The sequence below is a fragment of the Tympanuchus pallidicinctus genome, unplaced genomic scaffold, assembly GCF_026119805.1.
Source record: "Tympanuchus pallidicinctus isolate F22 unplaced genomic scaffold, pur_lepc_1.0 scaffold43, whole genome shotgun sequence".
In the NCBI taxonomy this organism is placed as follows: domain Eukaryota; kingdom Metazoa; phylum Chordata; class Aves; order Galliformes; family Phasianidae; genus Tympanuchus; species Tympanuchus pallidicinctus.
Window position 1 is genome coordinate 847,570 of NW_026294762.1, and position 18,577 is coordinate 866,146.

General features: G+C 46.5%; 1 protein-coding gene across 4 annotated transcripts in view; it reads right to left on the reverse strand.

Moving 5' to 3' along the window:
* The window catches only part of FBN3 (fibrillin 3), a 123,763-nt gene that overhangs the window by 35,498 nt on the left and 69,688 nt on the right, over positions 1-18,577 (reverse strand). For all 4 annotated transcript variants that reach the window (XM_052702252.1, XM_052702251.1, XM_052702249.1 and 1 more), the window contains exons 8-16: positions 15,143-15,268; positions 7,739-7,891; positions 6,862-7,059; positions 6,097-6,240; positions 5,388-5,507; positions 3,044-3,169; positions 2,338-2,460; positions 1,397-1,672; positions 937-990 (exon numbers count right to left, since the gene is read on the reverse strand). In XM_052702252.1, coding sequence (XP_052558212.1) covers positions 937-990; positions 1,397-1,672; positions 2,338-2,460; positions 3,044-3,169; positions 5,388-5,507; positions 6,097-6,240; positions 6,862-7,059; positions 7,739-7,891; positions 15,143-15,268 — 1,320 coding nt within the window. The remainder of the gene's footprint in view (positions 1-936; positions 991-1,396; positions 1,673-2,337; positions 2,461-3,043; positions 3,170-5,387; positions 5,508-6,096; positions 6,241-6,861; positions 7,060-7,738; positions 7,892-15,142; positions 15,269-18,577) is intronic.

Below are 18,577 nucleotides of genomic sequence, written 5' to 3' on the forward strand. Positions count from 1 at the left end.
GAAGCCCGAGAAGTCACCAGTGATTTGCCTCTGGCTCATTCCCATTTGGAAGGTTTTGAAAGGCTGTAGTTATCCATCTGCTTTGTGCTCTTCCTGCTAACCCAAGCACTGCCCAGGGCTGGCAGAGCAGCCCCCCGGCAACACATCTCATGCAGCACAACTTGCATTCTCAGCTGCCACTCCTTGGGAGACTGTGAACCCTCCTGGTCTGCAGCCTAGGAGATGGAGGGCATAGGAATGAAATGAGCAAGAAGATGTAACTGTCATGCTCTTTATTTCTATCAAAGCAAGGCATAAAGTCAAACTCTCTGTACACACCCCCAGTAATGTAGTTCCCAAAGGGTGCCAGAAATCAACCACTGGATTCAATACTCAGTCCTCAGGGATGTTTAATATGGTTTCAAACTGATGGAACAAAGGGAAATGGTTTCAAACTAAAAGAGGGGAGATTTAGATTGGATATAAGGAAGAACTTTTTTACAATAAGAGTGGTGAGGCACTGGAACAGGTGCACCCTGATGGAGCTGTAGTGTCCCTGTTCACTGCAGGGCAGTTGGACAAGATGAGGGTCCCTTTCAACTCAAAATGATTCTATGATACTATGTTTACTTAACATTAACTCATGGTGCTGTAGGGAGGAGAAAAAACAAAGAATGCCCCTTTCCCATTCTGCCCAAGCCCACATCTCACCACAGAGGTATGCTCTTGCATGCACTTACACCCACCCTGGCTATGCAACCTCCTCTGCACTTACTCACCAGCAGCTCTCACACATGCACAATGTTTTAACTTTCCTCCACAGCATTAAGTCTCTCATGACACATGCTCCCACAGTCACACAGATGAATGCACACTCAGCTAAAAGCAGCTGAAAGAAAGACCTGAGAGTGACTTTAGATGTGTCTATTTAGAGTATAGCATGTGGGATGCACGTACCTCTGCCATCAGCTGTTATTCCAATGCCACTGCTGCAGAGTGCCTGGAATTCAGCTACGTAGAAAGCACAGTAGAGTCATCAGCTTTTCTGGACAATTTAAGTACAGTTAAATTAATGCTGAGTAACACTGAATTTATAGTTTGCTTGTTACAATAACATTTGTGGGCTTCCAAACAGTTTGTTTACGCTTATGCAATATATATTTTAGATCTGATACTCTTCTAGGAATAATTAGGAATCCAAAACTGTGAGAATCCCTGCAATGAGATCAGTGTAAAGTTTGCTTTTGATCCTACCTAAATGCGCTGACTGCAAGGTGTTGCCCCTTTCTCCCTGCCCATGTCCTTACCATACCACTGCCAGGCTCTCTAGGGCATCTCACTGACAACCCATCACATACTCAATGTCTCCGAGCACATTCCTGGCTTTTTGCAAACCCATATGGGAAAAGGAGCTTACCAGAGTTTTTGGCAGGGCAGGGTTGGCAGGGCTCTCCAAAGCCATGATCTGGGTTCGCACAGCAGCATTCAGACTTGGTGACAGCCCCCGGAAAGGGACGGGCACACGTGCCCTTTTTAATGCCTCCATAACATGTGCTGCGCATGTGGGTGTCCACACAGACCCGTCCATCCACCCCGATAGCCAGGCCTCCAAGGCATTCGCATCGGAAGGAGCCCTCTGTGTTAATGCACCAGCCATTCATACAGATTCCTGGTGTCTCACATTCATCAATGTCTGGAAAAAGAACCACAAGGCAGCTGTTAGCAAACCTGGGGCAGGAAGGCATAGAAAGGGGCTTTGGTTTACTCTGCGTAAACTGCGGGGCAGTTTGGAGCATCATGTCCCCTACTGATGGTTCAAGGAAAGGAAAAGTGGGCTGGTCGTCTCCTGAGACTCAGTCCCTCTCAGAGCAGCAGGGTCTGGTCCCTCCTACGTTAAAAGAGCAGTGAGCTAGAGAATTCATCCTGTGTCACAGCAGTATTAGAGGAGTGCTAAGTTCTCCTTCCTTCCTCCACTCTGCCTTCATATCCTGAACTCTCTGTCTTTGGCAGATGACAAATCCTCACGGAACACACTCTAGAGGCTGGTGAGAATGTGGAGAAGACTGCTGTCAGCTCACACTACGTATGCCATAGAGAGCCTCATAGATCTACTTAACCTTCCATGGGAAGAGGATTTAAACTCAAAATTGCACTGATACAGTGGAGGTGCAAAAACATTTTTTGCATCTTGTCCATTCCACTGGAGAGGGGAATTTCTGGCAGCAGAGAAGGAGATGCATAGCAACAGTTTTGCTTTTTCTCAGCTTCCTTTGGCCTCAGACCCACTGCAGGCCCAGCAACGTGGACAACAGGATGGGAAGAGAGCAAGGCAGAGACCAAGCTCAGAGACATACGCACCAACACAGTAGCGCCCATTGGGAGCCAGCACAAAACCTGGCTTGCAGATACATTTGAAGCTGCCATCCTCGTTGATACACATCCCATTGAGGCACATGTTAGTTGTGGCACATTCATCATGATCTGGGGAAGACAAGCAGAAAACATGAGCAGAGTCTGAGAGCTGCAGCAGGACTCTCCTGTGCACAGACACTTCCGTCACCCATCCTGTAGTCAAATTGCTTCTTATGGCAAAAGTTGTTAATCATCAAGGCAGAGTTCCCACTGCTACTTCTGCTAAGAGCTGTCCAGATGCATCCCTACCACTTTAGCACCTCAGTGATCCAGCTCGCGGTAGGACTTGTACATTAGCTGCTGGAGGCAGCAGCTCTCAAGGTGATGCAGAATGTCTTTCTTGCATACCCATCCCCACTCAAGCTCCTGGATCTCAAAAAACCCAAAGGAACACTCCAGGAGAATCCTTACAAAAACGCTTTCGTCGTTTTGTACATCTCTTCTTTCAAGACTCACACTGTCAGGGCAGCATCTACCCAGGAGGAAGGAACCTGATGATCCTTGGGGTTCCTTCCATCCCAAGCCATTCTATGATTCAGTGATGCTATGAAGTGCAGCTAAGATTGAAGTAAACACCAGTCCCCATGGAGGGCCTAGTTTCAGCTCAGCCTTCCCAGGGTGATGAATGACAGCATATCAGAAAATAGCTTACCAACACAATTCTTGCCATCAGGGGTGATTTCAAAGCCAGCATTGCAGATACACTGGAAGCTGCCATCAGTATTAACACAGCGTCCATTCCTACACATCACTCCATTCATGATGCACTCATCAATATCTGGTGAGGAAATAAACATAGGAGATTAGTGGCAGGTTGATTATGGAGCAGTTCCAGACTTATGAGCTCCATGAGAAAACCAGAAAAATGCTCTCAGCCTCTCCAGGATCACACACTTCCACTATGTACAAACTGCAGAAGGTGAAGATGTAAAGAAAGCTCTCTGCATGCTTTTTTTGGCAGTAGCACTACATTTGGGAGTTGGTCTCTGGGACTTCTGGCTTTCCATGATGTCTCTATCAACATTATGTCCCCAGGCCTTCCTTATATCTGAAACTACCCTAGTTCTGTTTAAGTCCATGGTAGCAGCAAGAAATCCATTCAGAACCATGGACTCTGAACCACTACTAACTGCCTTAGAGATGTGGTCCCAAAGTCTCAGCAAAAGAAACAGCAGGCAGAAGAGAATAGATCAGAATATTCCAAGCTGGAAAAAATCCATAAAGATCACTGAGTCCAGCTGCTGGCTCCACATAGGATTCCCTGCGAGTGAGACCATACTTCTGAGTATGTTGTCCAAATGCTTCCTGAACTCCAGAGGCCATGACCCTGCCCCAGGGAGCTTGTTCCATGCCCAACCACCTGCTTGGCGAAGCAACTCTTCCTAACACCCAACCTAACATCCTTGGTTAGAAGCTGGGGTACAGAAGTTGGACAGGAGGTTGGATACAGTGTGGTTCACTGAAGGATGGCAGCAGGGAAGGTGCTGTGTCACAGATCGAGGACACGGTGTGCACTCTCTCAGGGAGACAGGATATGAATGCCTATGGCTAAAGATGAAAGACAAAGAGGATATCTCAGGTAGTGGATTGCTGCTGATCCTTTATCAAAAGCTGAGAAAGAAAGGGTGATCCCTTCTATGAGCAAATTACAGGAAGTCAAGAGTCCCCATAGCAACAGAAGATACAGACTCTTTGTAGACCCCTGATATAGGTGGAGAAGTTACCTGGCAGAAAAGGATCTGAATCACAGATGAAATGGGATGGCTGGGAACAAAAGGAAACCTCCTTTGGGCTACACCAACAGAACAGCACTGTGTAAGCTGCGTGGGATAGTTTCTTCTCCTGACAACTGGGGAGGTCACAGGTAGAGAACTACATCCAATTTTAGCACCATGCATTAGAAAAGATAATAACAAAATTGAAAAAGTTGACAACGTAAAAACAAGGATGATGACAAGATCAGAAACATTAAACTCAGCCATTCTGCGATTATTTATGAGACCGAGAGGCTGTCTAGACAGGAGATGGTATCAGAGGGGCTGCAGGTTGCAGTTTCCCAGCACATAAAAACATTCTGAAAAAGAGACAGCGATGAGCTCATTTTTGTGGCCAGGAGGAAAGATCCAGGAAGAATTCAGCTTAATTTTCAACTAACAGATTTAGATTGGAAATCAGGGAAAGGCTTTCACATTGTCAGGCCATTGGGAGTTCCTCTGGAAATCCCTTTATCAGAAACATTTGATATCATGCCCCTGGAGGGAGATAACGTCATCTCCTGAAAACCCTACTAAGACCTATTGTTAGTATTCCACTTCACACATTTCTCCTAGCCTCACCCTGCGGCTTCTCCTTGCAATATGAGCCCATCTATGTAATGCTGCACAAGAAACAGACTACAAAAAAAGCCAAACAAACAGCCTTGGAATTGAGAGGAAGCCAGAGTAAGAAATTCCTGCTCTGTGCACTGTGCTAAGTTAAGAAAGAAGTGGACCAACCATTGACTGCAAGATAAAAAAAAAACAAAGGTCAGCCATTAAGAGGGTAATCTGTCACTTCTTTTTTTCTCATGGGACATTATCTTCCCATAATTCTTTTACAGCACCTCACCTGGAGTGCCACTCTGCTGCAAGACACTGACAGATCTTCACCAGAAACCACTATTTCTACATTAATACAGAAATTACTCAAAATCCTAGCCTTTTATCAAAAGAAAACATCACCTCAAAGTAGAATTAATCTCTTTAAAAGAACTCCACAAGTTCCTGGATTGCTGTTAGCCAATTCTATGGTAGATAAAGGCAGAGGAAACTTTCTCCCAGACAGACTGTGAGACACCACTGAAAACCCAGCTGAGTTGATGTGGATGCCATCACATACCTGGCTGGAAAGTTGTTAGCTGCTGGGAATGTCACTGCTTTTCCCCCTTACATTCTCTTTTCATACCTAACTCCCTGATAATCCTGCTGACACTGGTGCAGCACACTGAAAAAACATACCGATGCAAGCCTGCTTTGTTGGGGTGCTCTGGAAACCTTCATGGCACTTGCAGTGATAGGAGCCAGGTGTGTTCACACAGTCACCATGCACGCAGGGGCTGCTGGAGCACTCATCTACATCTGTAAGGAGAAAAGTGTAAGTCTGTGAGTCACCATCATGCAAGGGAACTCACACAGAGCTTCCAGGAAAGTCTAGCTTCTGTGAGCTGCTGTGCCCATCAACAGCATGGCCAGCAAGGCAGAAAGCAGTCAGACTGCTGGGGAGCCCAGATCTGGAGCTGCTGGGAGGATAAGGCCAATCAGGCCTGTGTACACAATTATGTAAAAAGAGTGCAGTTAGAGAAAGGGATCTGCGGTCAGGAGACTGGACAACCTATCCTCTTGCATTTCTTTTTGGAAGCTCTGAGCAAAGCAGAGGGAACACAGATTTGCTCTACACTGGGATGATGTTCAAGCACTGTCAAGCAGCTACACCAATAGCAAGGTTATGGCTACCAGAGGAACGCTGCCATCCTTGCTGGACAGATAAATACTTCCCACCTTCTTCCAGCTTCATTAACTGACATGAGCCCAATGCAGCCTCTTGTGAGGAACAGTCCAGAATAGGAACTGTTGGGTCAGCAGCTCGAGGTGGTTTCAGGCAGGCATGGTTGCTGGGGTGCTCTGGGAGCTGACCTGTGTTTGTATGTATCCAGCAAATCCCACTCACCGATGCACTCTCCACGCACATCCTGCTTGTAGCCCATGTTGCACTCACAGCGGTAGCTGGATGGGGTGGGGATACAGCGCCCGTTCAGGCACAGATTAGTGAAATGCTTGCATATGTCAATGGTCTGGTTTAAAGTCGCCGTTCCTGGAAAGCACAGAAGTGGCATCAGACAGAGAATTACAGCTCCCTTCCTTTTATTTTCTCATTGGAGCAGGATCACTAAGTGCTGCAGGCACAAACCCAGCTGCATCAGAACTCTCTGTGGGCACCGTGATACCCAGTGTACCCCCACCATAAGGCATGCTTAGGATTGCACAGCAAGCACGAAGGGGATTAATATTTACTGACATGCAGTGCACTTTTACAAGCCTCAGTTCTTGGCAAAAAGCTATAAAGAGATGTGTATAAAAAGAGTGTCTGACACAGTGGGAAAAACAGTTTGTTTAGGGGAAGCAGAGAGGGTGGGAGTGATGTGAGAGCATCATTCCTGTTTGGTAATTAGAAAGCTATTCCGCACTGGAGCCAGCTTCAGCTTCCTTGCTCTGCCAGGAGACACTGTTTGATCTCCTTCTGGGCTCAGTATTCTGCACAGCATTAGTGTCACATCCCATCACTCCCTCAGTGTCAAAATAAACCTCGTATCTGGCTAACAGCACTAGTGCTCTGCTCATGTGTACACGGCTGGCACACAGGCAGACACGCTGCGTATGTTCTGACACAGGCAGCCAAACCAGGTCAGCACAGTAAGACAGTAATTTTAATTACCAATGCTTGAACTTCCCGGGCCCATTCCAGGCAGGCCTGGGATTCCACCTTGTCCATTTGCCCCATTTGGTCCGATGCCTCCGGGCCCGTTGAGTCCTGGCCCAACACCATTGGGCCCAAATCCAGGAATTCCTGGAAAGCTCCCAGGGAACCCTGGCACAACTGGGAGTCCTTCGATGCAAAGCCTGCGGTACTCATCTGAAACAAAGCAGCTGCCTTAGTGCTTGTCCAAGAGAGCAATAAAACCCTTCCTGCCTCTGCCAGAGTGCAGAGAACAGAAGTAGAGGGATGGAGAGACACACAGCAGACAGGGTGGGTGCTAATGGGAACACAGCAGGTTGGTGAGGAGGGCTGTAATGCCCAACACACTAGAAAAAATGATAAGATACAGCTTGCAGGGCGTTTGGATTGCTGTGGCGTGTTGGGGAGCTGGTACCAGGAGTTCCTTTCAAGCAGGAAAGGACAAGACACAGAAGGCTGCCAGTCTGGGACCACAAATCTTTACCCTTCTCAGAGGAGGTTTTGCCAGTGATAAAGGAAAAAAGGCAGAGATATATGGATGGCTAGAGTGTAGTGCCTTCTGATTGCCTCCCAATGCCTGACCTCACTGTTGTTTGGCCAAATTGGTTGTGGTGTTATGGTGAAAGCCACAGATAGCAAAGGGGGAAGAGGAAGGGGATAAACTCTTGCCTTGGCTGAACTCACCTGGCTCACCTTCAAATGAATGCCAGGCATAAGATCCATTCATTCCCATGTGAAATTTCTCTGGGTGTCATGATGACAATTCACCATGTCTGTGCATCCCTGGGGTGTCACCAAGATAGCAGAGCCACAAGTTGGCCCAGCAGCAGGTGGAGATCCTTTGTGTTGCACTTACCGGAGCCCCGGACAGGGCACATTTCTGGAGTTTGACCAATGGCCCAGCAACGCCCTGAGTCACAGCAGCACTGCATCTTGGTGTATTGGCCAGGGAGGTCCCCAGCACAGCGGCCCCCAATCAAAGCAGAGAAACATGTCCCAACCCGTTGGTCTGCAGAGAAGAAAGAGGAGAAGGAGACAATTTAGAGGGTGACTTCACCGTACTCTCAGGTCACAAGGGACTGTTTCCATTGGTGTGTTTCCCTGCTATCTAATATCCAAATCTGAACTTCTGTTCTTCCTCATCCTACCAGATTCTGATGTTCTCCACCACCTTCATCTAGAGCACACTGAGACTGTGGGGGCAAGCTTTGGATCTCACATTTCCATTTAGCTTCCTATATACTATAAGCAGCCTAACCAAGAACCAGTAAGCGAGCAAACCCCTTTCCATTGGATTTTCTCTGTTGGCTGTTGCCCTGAACCCTGCAGGAAGAACAAGCTGACCCAGCAGATTTTGGCTGAATTCACTTACAAGAAAATAGATGAGCTCCTCCACTTCATCTCATCATCATTTGATTTTAACACACATTTGAGTTTCTAGGCTGTGGTCTAAGAAGGAAGTGCCCCACAAACAGTGTTTGAGGGACCCTTCAGAGCCTTCTCAACACCTCTAAGCAAGCACTGGGACAAAGCCTCTCCTTACCAATTTCTGGCTCAAATACTGTATCAAAAGAAATTCAGACCTCCAGTGAACTCCAGGAATAAAGCAGGCTTGGTGAAAATGGAAGTCAATGTATTTGGAAACATCCTTAATGCAATTAAAGTATTACCAAATCAGATGAAGTAGCAGAATGAGAGTTAGTCAATATCTAGTTACAGCAGCAGACAGAAATATAAAGGCAAAACCTGTTTGGCTTCAGGACACGAATTAGAATCAATTCAGAGGAATCACGACCTGATAGGAACAGGATGCAGAAAACACCAACTAATTGATTACAGTGCCTGAGGTACACAAGGAGACAAGGCTCTTTAGTAAACCTAGAGGGCCAAACACTTGATTTTGCTTACAGCATCCTTTAAACCCTCTGGTCAACTCAGACGAGCCAAGATAGCAGCAACAATGAATAGCCTTTTTAATGAGCCTTGTGCACCAGTCTCACGCATGGCCTGAGTAACACTCTCCTCCTTTGGCAATGGCACAGAGCAGGCGGCAAATTCATCCGGAGAAACACTCTCTGGGAAGAGAGAGCCTTGTGATGTAGCTTAGTGGTTGTAACCTCTGGAAAAGGACACGTGTAGGTCACTCTGAAAGTAATGCCTATTTCTTTCAATAGGAACGACAACAACACTATTCGACTGTGCAAATTCTCAGCTACAAAGGATTATTTTTCAACAGTCACCACCAATAGCCATGTATTTTTTCCAGCAATGAACGAGAGCCTGGATGCCATCCTCATAAAAATATGTACAGTTGTCTGGAACATGGCTTGTCTTTCACTTTGCTGTCACCAGCATGATGCACCCTCCTCTAATATCTGCCAGTAGAATTACTTTACTACGATAAGAACAATCCAGAACAGCGTGCTACTATTATGAGGGCTCCCCAACCATTCCTGCTGTATGTTTGACTACCACACTCCCTTCTCCTACTTGTTGCAGGACAGAGCTGGCAGACCAAGGTGATCAGCATTTCCTACACTGCTGGTGATGCTAGGGAGGAGAGTACAACCATTCCAGCATTAGCCAGTGATCCCCAGTGTTGTGCTAAGCTATTACCTTTCCACAGCCACTGCGATCCAGTGTGGGCCTGCACTTCTCCACCACGGCCCTCCCCCTCCTTCCCACCATGGCTGTACTGGCACACGCCGCATCCTCTGCCTCCTGCCAGGTCCCGGCACCTCTCTCAAACCAGCAGCAGCTGTTTCCAACCTCACAGCCCTCCAGTCGTATCGCCTCCCATTCCCAGCGGATGCCTGTTCCAGGTCATGGGTCAGTTCCCACCGCCTGGCCTGAGAACAAGCCCTGGATGGTGGTCAAAGTCTGTGAGCCCAGCCAAAGCCACAGACACCAAGCCTGGCACTGGTGTTCAGTGTGTGTGGCTTCTGGACAGGACCCAGGAGACTGAGGGTCTTTCACGTGTCTAGCAGGCCTTGTCTGGCACCAAGCCCTGTAGGAAAACCTGGAATCTTCCACTCATTCTTCTCCTGTCCTTGTTTTTCAAGCAAATTAATGAGGGGGAAAAGTCTGGTCTGATCTGTTGTTTGTGCCTCTCGACTGACATTAGCCAGCAGGCTGACGTTTTCCTGAAATATAATTGAAATTAATTGCATAGAACTGTTTGATCTGTGGCCTGTGGTTACATCTCTTCCCTAATCACAACTCAGGGACTTGCAGAGGACAGTGACCCCATTTAAAGCCAGGGTGACTAAACCAGCAGGTCCTTCCTTAGCCACTCTGCAGCACTGAGCTCAACATTAACCATTCCTCTAATCACAAACATTATCCACCAAAGACTTGCAGAAGGACAAACAGACTCGGAGAAGGGAAATTTGAGCAAGGGAATTGAATGCAACACAGGATTAGCTGCTAATCCTAATGAAACTATATGATGTTTGAGCCATTCCAGTCCTTGAACTGTGGCAGGTGATAAGAGTGCCAGAGCAGTGCCCATGCCTTTGCAGGTTTTGGCAGCAGCTGCTTGAGTGCAGAAGAAGGTTGTGCTTCCACAGCACCTTGACAGGTGACTTAACACCACACATAGTCCAAAAAGCTGCTGCACTCTGAACAAACTAGGGAAGAGGAGTGGGACCATTTGGAAAATCTGCATGAACCTCTGCACCTCAAACTGCTGGTTTGAGTTCAGCTTAATGAGTCGCTTAGGACAGAGCTTAGATGGATTTCTAAATCTGACCATTCTAGCTTGTAATAAATCCTTTGGGTATTAGAAAGGAGAGATCCCACCCAACCCTTCTGCTCTTTTGTGGGATGATTGCTGTCATAAAGTCAGTGATACAAGGTGACAGCCAGCCAGCTAATGAGCAAGAAGTGATTTGGAGAATGCAACGTCTTTCCTGCAGACAGACGTTTGCTGACAGGTTTGACAAGGCAGGGAGGTCACACTAGTTTGTGTAATGGAGGGAATGGTAAAGCCCTTACTCATCTGGACAAATGTTTATTAAATTCAGCTGTCTTTGCTGCAATTCATAATAATCTCTCTCAGAAATGAAGGCCAGAGCTAATTGAAAACCCATCTGGAGCTGCCTTGGGCAGAGGCAGGGGTGGATGGAAAGAACAGTGGGTCCCTGAAGTCCCTCTGTGACCTCTGCAGGACCACCCACACGCTGGAGGTGCAAGCACAAAGCCAGCACGATTCTATTCTGCCCATTACAGCTGATAAGGGAACAGGACACAAGGATCTCAACACGTCAGATAACACTGCAGGTGAGAAAGGAAGTAAAATTCCACAGGAGATTACACAGTGCACAGAGGTAGGGAACACAGGCACAGATTTGTTGGTTGTCTCTGATTCTGAATTTGTCTCTGATTCAGAACCAATTGCTTTACTAGGAGCAGGAGATGGAGTCTGGCCTACATATTGTTATGGGACAGGAACAAGTCTGAGATGGAGTTGCCTGCTGGTGTCTGCCAGAGTCTGCACTCGTGGCTGTGAGTATGAGGGGTACAGTGTGCCCTGATGCCTGTAACAAGCTGAGTACCACAACCTGCACTGTATGGGAACATTATTCATTATGGCAACTCAACATCATCCCTTTCTGTGGGAACATCATCTCTGTGGTGGGCACAAGACCTGCCATGAATCTGTGCACTTTTTTTTTAGGTTTTCAGACATCTGGAAACTCACGGGGGTTCAAGAGAAGAGACAGAAGTATGTGCAAAGGAACTGCATACAGCATGGGTTCCCCTGATGTACATACAAAAGTCTGCTTGGCTTAGCCATGAATAGCTCATGGAAATAATTTGTGGAAAAGTGAAAAAGTCAGAGCACCAGGCCAAGGAGTTTACACAGCTCTGCCAATGGAGCTGAGACCATCCCTAGGAGGTACTGAGAGTGGCACAGGGCAGTGCAACTGCAGAGCTGGGTGCAGCGCCAACGCTGCCGTTATGGGAGCTGGTAGTAGAGGGAAAAGCAATGGGTGCAGCTTCTCAAGTAAATGTGAATAATCACATGCAAGGTGTAGCGCTGAGATTGAAGACAAGAACACGTCAAAGCAAACCTGCTGTGAGCCATCCCCACCTCCCTTAACGCCTTAGGAATTGCTGGGAGTTGTTGGGGGCTCTGTTCATGGTCTCTCCTGCTCCTTATCAACCATTTTGAGATCGTGTCCCTCACACCGCTTCCCTATCACCATTTCTTGGCCTTATAAATACTATCTCCTCATTATTCCTCTTTCTCTTTCCCTTCCTGGACAATGACAAAGCAGTCAGAGGGGTTTCCCAGTCAGGTGAGGCCTTCAGCAACATCCTCACAACCTCCCGAAAGCTCAGGAATTTGCAAAATAAACAAGATCCAGCCCTAACTGGAACTTGAGGCAGTAAATGTGCTGACGTTACCCAAGGAAAGATAAGACACAAATCTCTCTGTCAAAGCTTTGCTGCATTATTGGGAAAAAAAGAGCAAAGAAAGCAATGTACTGGAGTGCTGACTTGCAGTGAACAACGGGACATGATGTACATGACTGGAAATGCATCTGGAAGTCTTTTTCTCCTATGCTTTTAAGCTGTTCTTTAAAAAAAAAAAAGGAAGAAAGAGAAAGCTCACAGCCTGCAAGAGCTGATTCTTCTGCTGCCTGCAAAACAGTGAGCCTGTTTTTTAGATGAATGAAACTGTTATGGACGCATATGGAACTGGATTCCTTCTGTCAAGCACAGGTGGGTGAATCATTCAGTGAATGTTCATTTCAAACTATGATGGACTTTCTCCAGCTACGCCACTGTTTGTATTTTCACTGAGGAAGGCAGCTAATGAGATTTGGGATCAACTCAAGCTCACTGTCTTGCTGTTTCAGCTGCAAAAACTACAGGACGTTATTCAAATGCAATAAAAAGATGTTTACTTTACTAAAAAGGGAGGGGAAAAGGATGGGAATATATTGAGGTTGCCACTATAAAGTCACAGCATAGGCAGTGTGGGTGCCCCATGATATATGGGCCACATATGGTCCTTTCCAGTGTAAACATCTGAGAGGTAGCAGCCTCTTCTGCTCTCTCCTGATGCTCTTCTAACGGTAGCCACATTATTTATTAACCTTCAATTTTATGAACAATTTCTTTGATTGATATCACAGAACGTAATTCACAGGTTTAAACTCTCAAAATGAGCACTAAAACCCCCTCAACTGGTATAAACAGGGCTTGTGAAATATGGATCCCGGGGCAACAGCACTTTATAGTAACTGTGCATTTTGCCAGAAAAAATATTGCCTATCCCAAAATGTGACAGCCCGCTAGCTCAGGGAAATGGCTGCAGCATGATGCATTGAGCTTAGGCACAGTTACAGCTCGCTGCAGCTAACGAAGGGCTGGGCTATTTTTAAATGTTGGCTTTCTAATTTTATTTAGTTTTCCTTTCTTGAAGCACTCGGTTTCAAGGAAAGTGGAGAAACGTTCCTTTGACTCATCATGCAGCCATCACACCCTGCAGGGCTCATAGCAGGCCTGGGAAACAGCGAGGAAAGGAATTCCGTTCTTGTTAAAATCAGGTGCCCAAACAAGGTGACTCACACGTTATACTTTATGACTTCTTCTTTCTGGAACTGGAACATGATTAATTTTTATTGCAGACTCTGGGGATATAAAAGAGCTTAAAAATTCCTTTTTTTTTTCCTTTTTTTTTTTCTGTATTAATTTCCAGGTCTTTTGAAAGAAAGCTGTACCTAGCACTTTCCACTGCACTAACAACGATGCTTGTTTTTCATGTAACAGTTTCTTTTTATGTGTCCTTGCATCCTTGCCTTTCTAAAGGCAAATTAACTTGTTGAACAGGGAGACAAACCCTGGGATTCATTTTGACTGAAGTGAAGGCCCCTGCTGAGAGCAAGTAAACAGAGAGCTGATCTATTTGTTATAGAAACTGTTGTCTATTACAAAGAGAAATGGACCATCAAATATTTAGAAGGCTTGGAAAGGAATTTTGATCTGTTAAACATGCAAGATTCATTCCAGGTTCTGTAGTCTGGAGGCAAAACAGCCTGTAAGCCTGGGGAAAGCTTGCCTGGACTCGAGCCAGTTCTGGAAAGCTTTGAAATAGAGCCAAAATAGAGCCAAACTGAGACCAAGTGAACGTGTATGTCTGAGCTTGTCAAGCAGCACACACTAGCCCAACCAAGTCCTTCACGTAGTCTACAGGATGAGGACTGCAAGACAGTGATTTCCATGCAGGCCTGGAAGTCATTTTGTTGCCAGTAATTGAATATCATGGTTGGAAGGTGGGCTATGGGATAACGTGTAAGAGCTCTCACAGCAGCTTTGTGAGCTGACAGGCTCAGCGCATGTGCAGGAATGGGTGCCCCAGCATCCTGTCCCATGCTTGGGAAGCACCTCCTTCTCTCCACTGAATACGGAAGGAAACCAGACAGCCAGCTCAGTACCCAGCTTGAGAGTCTGAGTTCCATGAGATGAAGCCAAGTGAGTTCTAAGCCCTACTGACATTAGTTTAAGGCAGTAGAAATTTATGAGCCGTTGCCTATGGTCTAAGCAGGAAGAAGGAGAAGATTATAAAAGTCACCATTTATTTGCACTGGTTATGCAAACCTCTAGAGCAAGCTCTCCTGCTCCTTCACCTCTGCTAAGCAAGAGGATGAGTGTGCAGGTGCAGGATGTTCTCCACAGCCAGGCCCCTCTCTGCTCCAGGAAGGCAGGTATTCTCAGGCAGGTGTTCTTCTGGACCTACACAATGCGCCTTGTGCCGACCACAGCCACACACTGCGCCTGCAAATTCAGCTGCAGGGAGAACAGTGATGTCTCTGGCTGACATCTGATGTGGTAGAAAAGGGGTAGGAGTGCAAGGATCCTTCTTGACCTGCTGCTGCAAGGAGCCTGCTTTGGCGGGGGAGTTGGACTTGATCTCTGGAGATCCCTTCAAACCTCTACAATTCTGTGATTCAAACTGACCACTGTCCCATACAGACACCTTCTACCTCAGTCCTCCTTTCAATGTCCCCAGCAGGACCCCCATGGAACACTTCAAGCACTGCAGTCCAAGCTAGTTTCTGCAGCTGGGAAATGGCAAAAACCCTGGTCCACAGGAGCCAAAGAGGAGAGCAACAGTCTGTGACAATGACAGACCGTGGAAGCCAGACACTGAACCCAAACCCAGCATTTTCCAGCTATTGCATGAACAATGTGTCCTTTTGGAAGAACCTGTAAATCACTGTCGTGATGTGAGGTCTGGGTTTCTTACCGATGCAGCGGGATCCATCATGGCTGGTCATGAAACCACGTGGACACGTGCACACGTAGCTGCCTGCTGTGTTGGTACACTCTCCACCATCACACACGCCAGAGATTGTGCCACACTCATCCACATCTAGAAAAGAACAAACCAACAGGGATTATGTTTCCTTGCAAACCATTTCCTACCTGCAGCATGGATTCCGGACCAGAACTGAGATCACGTAGGACAGCTGCTGTGTTAAGGACTGCCGTGGGATGCTTGTAACCCTTAGTGGACTCCCAGCAGTGGATCCATAGAGAAAACAAGACCCTTCCAAAGAGTTCTTCACAGGGCTTCACAAAGGCGTGTGCCTTTCTCTCCTCCCAACATAGGTTTTTGGATAGGCTGATTTAAAATGTTAAGCCCAAAGGAAGTTTAGACAGAAACACATGCTCAGCAACAAAGGTGAGCGGACAAGGAGGTAGAGAAGGATATTCAGAGTGATGGCATCCGTTTGTCTTCCCGAGAAACCGTTACCTGTGATGAGTCTCATTTCCCTGGAAGTGGATGGACATCTGCTTGACAATGGGAAGCAGTGAATGAATCCCTTGATTTGCTCGCACACACAGCTTTTGCTTGAGCTCTCACAGATTTACCTTTCTGATTTTCTCCTCTATCCCACCAGGGGAAGAGTGAGCAAGTGGCTGAGTGGTGCACAGCTACCTAAGGGGTTAAACCACGACACCATGGAAAGTAATGGCATTACAGGAAGGCACAACAGCTGGCTTTCTGAGCCTCAATCCCAAAACTGAGCAGCTAGTTTTGAAATCTTGCTCAGAAATTACATTCTAATCCATGCTGGCAAGATGAGAAGCTACAGTTTTCTGCACAGTTTTCCCAACCTTCCAGTCCAGACCAGCTGAAGTAGAACTTTGAGGATATTCCTGGGGTCACTATTTCTTACGCACTATTTGAACAGCTTCATACCCTTGTGAAAATTCTGCTTAACAAATGGGAAACCATGGAGAAAGGTCAAAGGCCACAGCTTAACAAACACCAAACGGTAACGGAACAGTGGGAGGACAAGGTGCAAAATACAAGCAAAGAGAAGCAGATTGTGGTTTTTGGGCATAGTTATCACCTGGGATTTGAGGAAAACCAATGGGAAAAGACTTCCAAATTAGTCATTTTGCAATTAGTAAACTGTTTTCCACACATTTTGGACAAAATGCCAGTGTTGTTAAATGTGTGGGGCCCTGATACGATTCTGGGGCAGCTGACTGGAATCAAGGCTTTAGATTTGCCTCTACTGCCAACTGAAATCTCTGCCAGAAGTCAAGATAGAATTAGACCCAACCAGCAATCAGCGCACTCAAAACAGTCAGTTGGTGGTTCTGGTCCAGGGGATGAGTAAAAGAAGGAATATTTTCTGGAGAGATTTTTACAGTGGCGAAAAAATCCAAAAACCAAAAAACAAAAAACCAAACTCTTAGCACCTGGCAAAATAAGCACTTTCTGATATACACCTTTATTTATTGTATTTTAAACCTATCACAGTTTTGCGAGTGAATGGAGGGTTTTATATGCAATTTAAGTGCAGCTCAGGTCAAAGTCTGATCCTTCGAGGGGGCTTCTCTGATGTGAACAGCACAACAGCCTTGCAGCAGCTGCGGTGTTACCATGTGTGGGGGGTAGAGTTACTGTAGGCAGAGAAAAACATGCAAAAAAACAGGCAGAACATCAATGTGTGCTTTTCCTGGAGACTGTTAAGGCGAGGCTGGATCAGGCCCTGGGCAACCTGATGGAACTGTGCTGCCCCTGCTCGCTGCAGGGAGTTGAGCTAGATGGCCTTTGAAGGTCCCTCCCAACACCAAGGATTCTATGATCCTCTGAAAGTCCTCTCATCTGGGAGTGGAAATGGAGGATGCCTTCAGAAGAGATGAACTGGCAGACTTCAATGATGAAAGCAGCATAAACATGGTGTCAGGGAAATGGGGGGTCACCAGGAACTCATGTGGGTATGTATGAGTTACAGTGATGCATTTCAGAACTGGGTAAGAAATTTCTGTATGAAATGGGTGTGGGCTACTCAGAAGGCTACTGAGCTCCTTCCTGTCCAGTGTGAAACTGAGAAAAAAATGAGTCAGGAAGGAAACGTCTGAGTGTAATCTCACAGTGCCATGCAGTGGCTAATGATGCTAATGCAGGACTAAAGACATATGGGAGAAATACAGAGCAGAAGCAGGTGGGTGATGTTACCTCTGAAAGATCACAGTTCTGTGTGGTGCCACCTCCTACAGCAGGATATTAATTGCATGGAGTGGTTCTGAGTCCAGGGGAATGACTCAGGCCTGGAAAAACCTGTCTGATATTAAGGTATTTGCAGGACTCAGTTTGATATCTATGCAAAAAACAGTGGGGATATGATTGGGGCATAAAAATAAGAAACACAGGAATAATTCTGACATCACAATGCCCTACAATCTCAAGAAGAAAAGATGAAAGGTGAAATTTAGGCTGGAGTCAAGTAGGTAGCTTTACAACAGTGGTAATTAAACCTTTGTTCTGGTATCCAGGGAAAGGGCACTCCAACACTCAGGTTGAATTCAGCTCATCTAACTTTATGTCTGTAAAAGTCAGTCTCATCTGGGCACACTCTGAGGCCACCAGAAATTTACCTCCTCAGTGAGAAAAGCCTTAGGAAGGTGTTGCATTCCTCCCTCTGGAGATCCCACCTGATCATCAAAGAGGAATAATCAGTTTAGATTCAATTCCCTGTCTGGTCTTGCAAATGAATCTGCAAATGAAGCCTCCCCTTCTCCGACAGGCAGCTCCAGTTTGTCCCACCCACCTATCACGGCAAAGCTGGACTCTTCTCTTTGTTCCTTGCCCACATCTCCTTCCCATTATAGCAGCTGGATTCCCTACAAGGAATTCTGCCTCCAAGCAAATCGCTCCACAACCACCAACATTTTCCAACCAACCATCAATCCCACCTGAACATGCTTTCTTTTCCTAAGGGAAAGCTCATAACTGTCCCAGTGTTCCACACAGGCTCTGTCAAAACTGGTTCCTACACATAATTATTTAGCTGTGCCTGAACAACTAAGGATTGGACCACTGATCTCAAGAGTCAGCTTTTTCATTAGACAGTCTACCAAGCTAATGCTGTGAGCCTGAAGGAGGCTGTTAATTAATGCCTGTGTGGCTGAGAGGTAAATACAGCCATGACTGCAACACCCTTGTAAAGCTGGGCAAACCTCTGCACAAAACCAAGCGTTAATACAGAGGACGGACTGGAAGTGATTTCATTTCAACATCTCAGCACGCTTTTGGAGCACTGGGGGTTGGTCTCGATGATCTCTAGAGGTCCCTTCCAACCCCTACAATTCTGTGATTGTGTTTTGCCAGGCCCTGCTAAGACACTGATCAGCATTCTACTTGTCTTGTTTTTGTCCTGGC